Raw genomic sequence first — 11,091 nt, 5'->3', positions numbered from 1 at the left:
TTTTTCTTGTCAGTGTTATTTAATATTTTTATTAATATTATAAAACTCAGAACAGAATTAGTTTTGTGTACCTCTTTTATTGTTCTTATTTAAGTATTAAATGCATGAAATAATAAACTACATTTTGGTATATCATTTTTTTTTGTACTTAAAATGGTCATTAGGGCAGCGAACTGGTTACTAAATTATTTGAATCCCACCACTGATATAGCATGTTTTTATCATTGGAGAAAGTTCTGCTTCAGATGACTCGAGTGTGTGAGTCTTCTCAGCCGAAGCTCCAGACATCGTGGAGTGGAGACAAGCCACCTAGCCCCCTGTGTCCTGTCTAAAATGCTGACCTACAGGATCTGAGAACATAATAAAATGGATGTTTGCCTGACCTGTGGTGGTGAAGTGGCTGGAGCATCAACCTGGAATGCTGAGGTCTCGGGTTCAAAACCCCAGGCTTGCCTGGTCAAGGCACCTATGAGAAGCAACTATGAGTTGATGCTTCCTGCTCCTCCTCTACTTCCTCTCTCACTGCCTCCTCTCTCTAAAATCAATAAATAAAATCTTTTAAAAAATAATAAATATAATGGATGTTTTATGTCACTAAGCTTTGGATAGTTTGTTATGTGGCTTATAGTACCCGGAACAAACTCCTTTAATAAGAAAAACAAAGCTTTCTCAGAAACCATACAAACTGACTTCTATTTATGTCTCATTGTCAGAACACTGTCACAAGGCCACTCTTACTGCGATGAAAGCTGGGATTTAGCTCTTAGAGGCTCTTCAGTCATGAAGACAAGGGGAAGGAGATGGGGCATGAAAAAGAGGTGAGCTAGGAACAGTGTCTGCTACAGTTGGATATATATCTTTATATCTATACATTTATATCTCTGTATAGCTATATCTAGATGTATTCTCTCTATAAATATATATATCCAGATTTATATCTATATTATATATCTAATTATATAAATAGATTCAGAATTGCAGGACCATGTATCTATTTTATAAAATAGAATTTGTTATGTATACTGTAATTAAATCAGAGTAAGAAGAATGGCACATAAAAGCTACAATCTATGCTTTAAATTTATTTAAATGTAGCATTACAATAAAGCCCTTTCCATTTTTCTAAAAAATACTGTAGTGTGCAATGGATGAAATCTAGAATTATTTATTTAAATCTAGAATATACTTAAAGTCTCTAAGCCCTGGCCAGTGGTTTGGTGGATAGAGAGTTGGCCTGGCATATGGACATCCCAGGCTTGATTCCTGGTCAGGGCACACAGAAGTAACTATCTGCTTCTCTCCCCTCCTTCTCCCCCTCCCCCCTTCTCCTCATGCAGCCAGTGGCTCAATTGGCTCAAGCATGGTCCTGGGCACTGAGGATTGCTTCATTGGAGTGCATCAGCCTCAGGTGCTAAAAATAGCTTGGTACTCAAGCATCATCCCCAGATGGGTTGCTGGGTGGATCCCTGTCAAGGTACATGCGGGAGTCTGCCTCACTATCTCCCCTCCTCTTATCTAAAAATAAAAATCAAGTACAGTACTCTAATAACATTGCTTACAGAGGCTTTAATGTTCATTGGACTTAGAATGTTATGAACACTGTATCACTTCTAGAATCTGCAACTATAATCTCCAGCTGAGATAAAAATCTTCATCCTTGGTTAATGAAAAGAAATTGCAAGATTTGGTTTGGATTCTTGTTCCTCAGAATAATAGGGATTGGGCAAGCTAAAAGGAGACATTCTGTCAGACCCACTTCCTTCAGTGGAATTGCCTGTTCCAAAGATAAATGGTTTTGTTTAATATACCTACTTATCTTTTAATTGAACAGTCTGTGTTCTTGTTTCTTTTGGAGAATATATGGCCCTCTTTTACTTTCCCATATGAGAAGCCACAGGAAACCACATTGAGGTTTACTCAGTCATAAGTACATCGTATCCTTTGAGAAATGTTTAGGAAAGAATTAGTTTACTTGGATTTTAATAACTCGGTGATTAGTTTGCAAGTGTTCCTTATCAATGATGTTTAAAATGTGCATCCTATGATTCATGTCACTTAAAAGAAGTAATAGTGATAAGAACAGCATTACCTTTGGATGTTGCCTAATTTTCAAATAAAGATAAAAGATTGATTCCCTAGAAATGGAATGAGCCTTAGTAAATACACATCTTGTGATGTTAATTCTGTAATCCTGTCTAAGTTTATAAGGAAACAGAATGAGAATTAAAAAGTTAAGGATATACTTGTTTCAGAAATCAAGGTGGGGTATGTGAATGAGGTAATAATTGAGGGTAGTTTCAGGCACTGTAATTTTTGTGTGTGCGTGTGTGCACCATTCCTGGAAGTACTGCAATATCAGGTCTATGCGTGGAGTGGACGGAGCAAGTTCCTATTCCATCTCCTAATTCCAAAAATCCATTTAATATATTGTCCTCAGATAGAGGACATATCAGATATTAAACTGATAACAGATACTACACTTGATCCTAGCCAAAAGGCCAAGAAGCGATGACACTGTAATTTCAATAATACTAGAACGTATTCCTTTACCGAACAATCATTACCTTTAGTGTAAGGCACCCGCTCCGGGAATGTGGACAGCAGGGGCTGGGATTCCCAGTGACTATCACGTGCCCAGAGAGAGGAATATCTGTTGATTGTGGTATCACCTGGGGACTAATATCAAATTCTTTCTCCCCTATAAATGTAAATAATCATTAAGCAGTCCCACACAATTCCAAAATAAATGTTAAATAGCAATAAGCCATATTAGAAAAAAAAAGCCATATTAGGGGTCCTTTAAAGTGAAAAACTTGGCCTGACCAGGCGGTGGCGCAGTGATAGAGCGTCGGACTGGGATGTAGAGGACCCAGGTTCGAGACCCCGAGGTCGCTAGCTTGAGTGCGGGCTCATCTGGTTTGAGGAAAAGCCCACCAGCTTGACCCCAAGGTCGCTGGCTCCAGCAAGGGGTTACTCAGTCTGCTGAAGGCCCGCGGTCAAGGCACATATGAGAAAGCAATCAGTGAACAACTAAGGTGTTGCAACGCGCAATGAAAAACTAATGATTGATGCTTCTCATCTCTCTCCGTTCCTGTCTGTCTGTCCCTGTCTATCCCTCTCTTTGACTCACTCTCTGTCTCTGTAAAAAAAAATAAATAAATAAATAAAAATAAAAAAAAAAAAGTTTAAAGTGCAAAACTTGGATAAATGGAATTCTATATCCCACGACTGACAATATTGGAAGGCTATGCATCTGCTTTCTTTTATTTGCAATCTATATTTGAAAAAGAACTACATTATTTGCTTTAGGGACATTGAGTTTTAAATATAGATGCTTTTTTGCCTGACTTGTGGTGGCGCAATGGATCAAGTGTTGACCTGGAACGCTGAGGTCACCGGTTCAAAACCCTGGGCTTGCCCAGTCAAGGCACATATGGGAGTTGATGCTTCCTGCTCCTCCTCCCCTTCTCTCTCTCTCTCTCTCTCTCTCTCTCTCTCTCTGTGTGTGTCTCTTCTCTAAAATGAATAAATAAATATAAAAAATAATTTAAATATGGATGCTTTTTTTTTTTTTTTTTTGCATTTTTCCGAAGCTGGAAATGGGGAGGCAGTCAGACAGACTCCCACATGCGCTCGACCGGGATCCACCCGGCATGCCCACCAGGGGGCAATGCTCTGCTCATCTGGGGCATAGCTCTGTGGCAACCAGAGCCATTCTAGCGCCTGAGGCAGAGGCCATGGAGCCATCCCCAGCGCCCGGGCCATCTTTGCTCCAGTGGAGCCTCGGCTGCGGGAGGGGAAGAGAGAGACAGAGAGGAAGGAGAGGGGGAGTGGTGGAGAAGCAGATGGGCGCTTCTCCTGTGTGCCCTGGCCGGGAATCGATCCAGGCTGACGCTCTACCACTGAGCCAACCGGCCAGGGCCAGGATGCTTTTTAATTGAGGTTATTTAATCTAACCCTTTTGATAGATGAGAGAACTGAAACTGATAGAAACAAGTGAAAATCAGATATCCCAATCCCTACCATTGGGTACTTTCTCCAGGATGCGATAGGATCTCAATGTGTGTGTATGGGCTTATATTTATATTTGGTTTGAAACCCTCTCATACCTTGGGACTGAGCAGTAATAATTCAAATTTTTGACATCTAAATTTCTGATTTAAACATTCTATTTATGCTATTCATATTTAATCAGCCCCTATCAGATGACTGCTCTCAAATTCAAAATTTAGGATTATAGATCCCAGGGGGCATTCGGAAAAGAGCATTTTCACCTTCTCTTTAGAGAATTCTTGAAAAGTATGGATAAACTTGAAAAATTACAATTCATCTATCTTTAGACATTTAATCTCAGCCTAGCCTAATATGCTGTTCTAATTATAGTGGTATAGTTTCCAAATTATAAAGCAAGACACATGACCCAACACATGGTCCTGGAATTCTGAATGTTTGTACCAAACATTCAGAGTAATATTTGCTTAATGGTAAGAGAAATTCTGCTTTGGAGCACAAGAAAAATCAAGTGTTTATCTTGGTAAGCGCTTCCCAAAATAACCTACCTAGTTTCTTGCAATTCCTGTGCTCATCTAATTATAAAATTAAAAATATTTATTTTTTATACCAAATAGGATTAATGTTCATTATAGGAAACAACCAGAAAATATAAATGAGCAAAATAAGAAAACACCTAACAAACAATATATTATAAAATTCTTTGATGCAAAAGAAAGGGCATTTTAATTTAAAATGCTTCCATACTTTCACAATCAAATCCCACTCTTCCTTGTTTGTAGCTTTAAAAAGCCCCAGAATTTAAAGAGTCACCGAGTAAAACTTTTGTGTCCTTAAAACATGCTGCCTGAGTTTTAGGAATCTGAACAATAAACATGAAATCGGTCACCTGACCCTCCCACCCTCATCTGTTCCACACACCCATCTTCCTTCCCTGCTCACACGCATTGGGACTTCAGAAATATCCTTTTTTCAGTTCAGTTCTTTCTACAAGGATAGGAGAGATGACAGAAAGGTGCAAGAGTCTGGGCAGAGAAAAAGGCTACATCCAGATTTTGCGTCCATAGAGCGCAAAGCCTCTAGGCCTAACACAAGAGGGTTTGTGCCCAAGCTGCTCTACACAGCCGGCTCCGAGGACACCCCACTCCTCCTTGAGTTTCAGTTTAACTTCCTTAAGCAGGTTGAGAATGCAGGCCCCACAGTTTTAAGGGCAAGGCGGTGCCCCAACGGGTATTTTTCCCGGATTCTCTCCTTGAGTGCAGAGAGGGGTGTGGGGAAGACTAAGCGATGGGCGTTTCATTCATTGCTCCTCTTCTCTTCCACCCTGTCCTCCCCACAGACTTTCCCCTTTTCCCAGTGCGAGTTTGACGTCGGTATCCAGGATACCAGACAGCCAATCGCTTGGTTGCCAGGGGAGACGCATGGCCAATCAGGCGTCGTTGCTATCTGTAATATTTTTAGCGGAGAGGGACTCTCGGTTCCACTCCCAACGTCAGCTTCGTGTATTTCCCTGATGCAGGTTGTGAAAAAGGGCGCTCATCCTCCTCCTTTGAATCTCTCTCTCCCTCTCTCTCTCTCTCTCTCTCTCTCTCTCTCTCCCCACCCCCCGCTATTTACCCAGACATATTTCAACCGAAAATTATCTTAAACGCACGTTACAAAAGGCACACTGTGTGTTTGTGTTAAAAGTAGGCACTTGAAATACACGCATACATACTTAGATATGTTTGCAATTTGGCACGGAGAGCTGGAATGGGACATTTGGAATAAAATGCGAATTTTCTTACAGTCACACCAGCCCTACAGCCGAGTTGTTACCGGGTCGCACCGGGAGGTCTGACGTGCGATACTGAAGCAGTTAAACTGTCACCTGGGCGGGAGGTGTGGCCTGGTGATCTCCCTTCCCCACCCCCAGCCTGACACGGCAGCTTTGGGTTCTGTAGTTGCCACCCTCTGGATGGCAGTTGGTTTAGGCCCCTGAGGTGATTAATATCCAATTAATCGGATGCACGAGTCCCTGTTATAGTTCGCCCTTTTTATAGGCTCTTCTGGGTGCACAGGAGGCAGACTTGGTGGCTTGTCCACTAGTGTGGTTTTCCTCGGCCACAGTACCATTCGGGTAGGACACTTTCTGTAAACTCTCCCCTCCCTCTTGGGGCCTTGGACTCTCCTCCCCGTTGCCCCCGCCGCTTCGCCACCTGCTTCGCTCCCCTCCCCCTTCTCCCCGGCGCTCTCTGCCTAAACCGAGCGTCAGCCGCCCCACCCCACCTGTCACCTTCAGTGGCACGTCTCTTCCCCAATCACTATCCAAGGTTCTTCTTAATCCCGCCCACAGAGACTCCACATCTTCAGTTTATTGGCCACCGGGAGCCAGAGGGGTGCGGCCTTTCCCACTCCGGCCCTCCACCGCCCTTCAGGACCTGGCAGGCATTACTTGGCCAATGGCGTCGGGGGGCCGGGCAGGGGCGGAGCTAGGCGGCGAGGGTCCGGCGAGCTGGTGGGAGGGCGGGGATTGGTTACACCGCTGTGTGACGCGAATGGGCGCGCGCGCACCCCTACGGGAGGGGATGGGGGGCGGGGAAGAGGATATAAAATGAGAGGTGGGGTGCGCGCCGCGGCAGAAGGAGCGAAGCTCTGGCCCGGCGTGGTGTGTGTGCACTCAGGGGACGCTGGGCCGGGCACCGGGCTGCGTGGAGAAGTGAGCGCGCTCGCTTGACCCCGTCCCCGCCACCCAAGTCAGAGGGGCGACCTCTTGAGGCCAGCACCAAGGCCCCGTCCGCGCTCCGCTGCCGGCCACGTCGTCGTGCACTCCGCCGGCTCGCCGCCGAGCCCCGCGTGCCCCCGCCCTGCCGCCCCCTCTCCCCCGCCCAGCGGCGAGGTCTGTGGTCGAAGCAGCCCCGAAGCAGCCCGTAAGTATCTGGGGGAGGAGGAGGGGCTGCAGCGGCGTCGAGCACCGGGCCGTCGGGCGCTCGGGGACCGCGGCGTCGCGCCCCCGGAGCGGAGGGGAGCGGCTCCGAGGGGCCCCGGCGCGCCCCGGAGCCGGAGGCGGGGCTGGCTGGCGCGTCGGGCTCGCCTCACCTCGCCTCGGCCCGGGCCGGGTGACCGGGCGACCGGGCAAGGGCAGCCCGAGGCGAGCTGATGGCAGTCGGGGGTTGGGGCTCCCGGAAGGAGCGGCGAGCTCCGGGGAAGCGCTGGGGTCCGCGGGGTCGAAAATGGTGCTGAGGAACCGGTGCTTCCCGGGCTCTGGCCGGGTCCCAGGAGCCGCGGGGCGGGGGGCGGGGAGCTGCGGGTCCGGTTACGGCGGGGGGGAGGGGAGCAGCTGACCCGGGGCCGCCGGCGCCCCGACCTGCCCGGGTGCCCGCCCCAAGTGGCTGCTTTTCCCTTTCTCGTGGCCTTCCTCCTCCCTCCGCTCTCCTCCGAGGGGACTTGTACTCTCTTCCTCCGCCCCATCCTCCTCCTCCTCCTCCTGCTGCTGCTGCTGCTGCTGCTGTAGCGCTAGGGTTTCGAGGGCTGTGAGCAGAAATCTAATGAGACCCAACTGGATGTTTATGTAATTCTTCACACTCTTGTCTTAAGGCGTTCCTTTAAAACTACCTTCCGCCGAGCCTGAATTTCTCTTGCCTGCACCTTTAAGCAATTTGGCTCAATCAGCTGCCTTCGTCGACAGTCAGGCTTTTGGCGTGGAAAGTGTTTGTAGTTTGGGGGCAGGCAGGGAGTCTCTTCCCTTTGTCACCACGACTGTGGAAAATGGAACAGATGGATGAATACCAGCTTGAGTTTTTAAATGTCCTTTTAAATTAACCTCAGTGTACAAATAGATCTCCTTTGCAAATATCTTCTGTTTGCCCTTGATCTTTCCTTATCCCCACCCAGTGCTGATCCAGCAAACGTTTAAAGGTCGACCTTATCGTACAGGACTCTCCGGCTGTTCTCTTATGGGGAGGGAGGGAGGTGGTTTTGAAAGTCAGAATAAAACTCAGAAACCCTGTCCATTAAACAGATTAATAAATAGAGATTTGAAAGGAATTGTTGCTTTTGTTATACGTGCTGTTGAGGTATTTTCAGATTTAGAAACATATACATTGAAAAGAAAAAGTACAAAGAAGCTCAGTTGTGTCCTCTTACTAAGACCTCAACAGTATAGAATAATTTCTATACGAGAGCATATGAAATAACTATAGTATAATGTATAGGTTCATAATTATCATTCAGTAGAATGGTAATTCATTGAGTATTTAGTACCTTTAATTTTAGCCTAATATACTTTGGAAATTAAAATAATCTCCCTACTTTATCAAATTTCTAAATGTTTAACAATGGAGATTAAAGTACTACAATATGTTTACAAAATGAACAGAAATACAGAATTCACATCTGAATGGCTTCTAAAACTGGCATATGTAGGTATGGAGGTAAAGTGGATGGGTATACTGAGTATAGTTTTCAGTAAATATTGTGAGAATTAAGGGAAGTAAAAAAAGGGATACACTATAATTTTGAGATTTTTTTTATTCTTAGAACTCTAGTCAGAAACAAAATTATAGGGTTAAAAATATTTTAACTGTAAATTCTTTTTCCCCCATGATATTTTGAACTTGAATAAATAATTTCCTATTGTATGTTCCTTTATTTTGTGCTGCTTATATTTTTCAGACTTTCTAGCCTGTTAGACTTTTTCAACAGTGAAATTATTCTGGGGGTAAAAACAGGCTATGAGACCTACAGTTATCTTATTTGTACATGTTTGCTTTTGTTTTGTTTTCTTTAAGGAACCAAGACCACTCAAGGTGAAGGATAATCCAATACCAGCACTTTGAATGAAAATTTGTTTCTCTGCCACAAACTGAACACTTTTTTTTTGGTGTGTGTGTGCGTGTGGAAGTTGAAAACACAAATCTAACTTTGTGGCATAGCAGCTATGCAGCTTGAAATCCAAGTAGCACTAAATTTTATTATTTCATATTTGTACAATAAGCTTCCCAGAAGACGCGTCAACATTTTTGGTGAAGAGCTTGAGAGACTTCTTAAGAAGAAATATGAAGGGCACTGGTATCCTGAAAAGCCATACAAGGGATCAGGGTTTAGATGTATACACATAGGGGAGAAAGTGGACCCCGTGATCGAACAAGCATCCAAAGAGAGTGGTTTGGACATTGACGATGTTCGTGGCAACCTGCCGCAGGATCTTAGTGTTTGGATCGATCCATTTGAGGTTTCCTACCAAATTGGTGAAAAGGGACCAGTGAAGGTGCTTTATGTGGATGATAATAATGAAAATGGATGTGAGTTGGATAAAGAGATCAAAAACAGCTTTAACCCAGAGGCCCAGGTTTTTATGCCCATAAGTGACCCAGCCTCATCAGTGTCCAGCTCTCCGTCACCTCCCTTTGGTCACTCTGCTGCTGTAAGCCCTACTTTCATGCCCCGGTCCACTCAGCCTTTAACCTTTACCACTGCCACTTTTGCCGCCACCAAGTTCGGCTCTACCAAAATGAAGAATAGTGGCCGCAGCAACAAGGTTGCACGTACTTCTCCCATCAACCTTGGCTTGAATGTGAACGACCTCTTGAAGCAGAAAGCCATCTCCTCCTCAATGCACTCTCTGTACGGGCTCGGCCTGGGTAGCCAGCCGCAGCCACAGCCGCAGCCTTCCCAGCCGCCGCCTCCGCCGCCGCCGCCGCAGCAACAGCAGAAAACCTCTGCCCTTTCTCCTAATGCCAAGGAATTTATTTTTCCTAATATGCAGGGTCAAGGTAGTAGTACCAATGGAATGTTCCCAGGTGACAGCCCCCTTAACCTCAGTCCTCTTCAGTACAGTAATGCCTTTGATGTGTTTGCGGCCTACGGAGGCCTCAATGAGAAGTCTTTTGTAGATGGCTTGAATTTTAGCTTAAATAACATGCAGTATTCTAACCAGCAATTCCAGCCTGTTATGGCTAACTAAAAAAAGGAAAAAAAATGTATCGTACCAGTTAAAAGTACAAGTTAAAATGCTCGGGCCCAAGGAGGATTTTTTTTTCACCTCCTTGAGATTTTTTTTTTAAGCTTATAGTAAAGATACATTCAAGCTTGGTTACAAAAATAAAACATGCATCATTTTTCATTTGCCAACCAAGCACAAAGTTATTTTATACTGACTGTATATTTTAAAGTATACTCTCAGATATGGCCTCTTACAGTATTTAAGATATAGCAACGACATGGCTGATTTTTTTTTTTATAAAAAATTGGCACTAATAAGTGGGTTTATTGGTCTTTTCTAATTGTATAATTTAATTTAGTACAAAGTTTGTAAAATATCAGAGGATATATATATTGTTTCTACGACATGGTATTGCATTTATATCTTTTTACTACAGTGATCTGTGACAGCAGCAGCTTCATGTTGTATTTTTTTTACTGAAATTGTAAAATATCCATCTTAAAAACATCAACTATTCTAAAAATTGTGTACAGGATATTCCTTTAGTGGTGGAATTAAAATGTACGAATATTTGCTTTTTCAAAAAATGTATTTTCTGTTAAAGGTTTAAAGATTTTTGCTATATATTATGGAAGAAAATGTAATCGTAAATATTAATTTTGTACCTATATTGTGCAATACTTGAAAAAAATGGTATAAAAGTATTTTGAGTCAGTGTCTTACATGTTAAGAGGGACTGAAATAGTTTATATTAAGTTTGTATTAAAATTCTTTAAAATTAAAAATGCTTTCTGTGGTCTTTTAAGCCTCTGCCAAAGATTTATCTTGATGTTGTAAATGCTAACGATGCAGGAAGGTCTGACTCACTGAATCACAAACACAATGGAAAGCAGTTGCCCTACGGTGCACAAGATAGTAGTTGGCTATCTAGAAAGTAGTCCTGTCAGAGCTCCATAGCCTGACCTATGCTTGCGGCCACTTTATAATTTTCAGCAACTCCCTTCAGTCCATATGCGTCTCCCGTGATAGGGACGGTGTGCTAAGGTTAGTCAACCCTATTTTATAGGAAGTTTTAAAATGTGTCACGCTGACATCCAAGAGAGGTGATAAAATGAAATTCTCGTGTAATCTGAGAGGATTTGGTCCAAGTGTGTGTG

At 43.9% G+C, this 11,091-nt stretch overlaps 1 protein-coding gene and 1 non-coding gene across 2 annotated transcripts; one reads left to right on the top strand and one right to left on the bottom strand.

Moving 5' to 3' along the window:
* Positions 1–2,322: 2,322 nt before the first annotated feature.
* On the bottom strand, positions 2,323–2,510 carry LOC136327681 (U2 spliceosomal RNA). The gene has a single exon (XR_010729852.1). It is a non-coding gene; the product is annotated as a U2 spliceosomal RNA (small nuclear RNA).
* A 4,115-nt stretch (positions 2,511–6,625) lies between these two features.
* On the top strand, positions 6,626–10,719 carry TOB1 (transducer of ERBB2, 1). Its single transcript, XM_066263973.1, has 2 exons — positions 6,626–6,920; positions 8,781–10,719. The coding sequence occupies exon 2, from the start codon at positions 8,930–8,932 to the stop codon at positions 9,953–9,955; it is 1,026 nt and encodes a 341-aa protein (XP_066120070.1). The 5' UTR covers positions 6,626–6,920; positions 8,781–8,929; the 3' UTR covers positions 9,956–10,719.
* The last annotated feature ends 372 nt before the right edge of the window (positions 10,720–11,091 follow it).

The sequence above is a fragment of the Saccopteryx bilineata genome, chromosome 2 (assembly GCF_036850765.1).
Source record: "Saccopteryx bilineata isolate mSacBil1 chromosome 2, mSacBil1_pri_phased_curated, whole genome shotgun sequence".
In the NCBI taxonomy this organism is placed as follows: domain Eukaryota; kingdom Metazoa; phylum Chordata; class Mammalia; order Chiroptera; family Emballonuridae; genus Saccopteryx; species Saccopteryx bilineata.
This window is presented reverse-complemented; position numbering and strand designations above follow the sequence as displayed.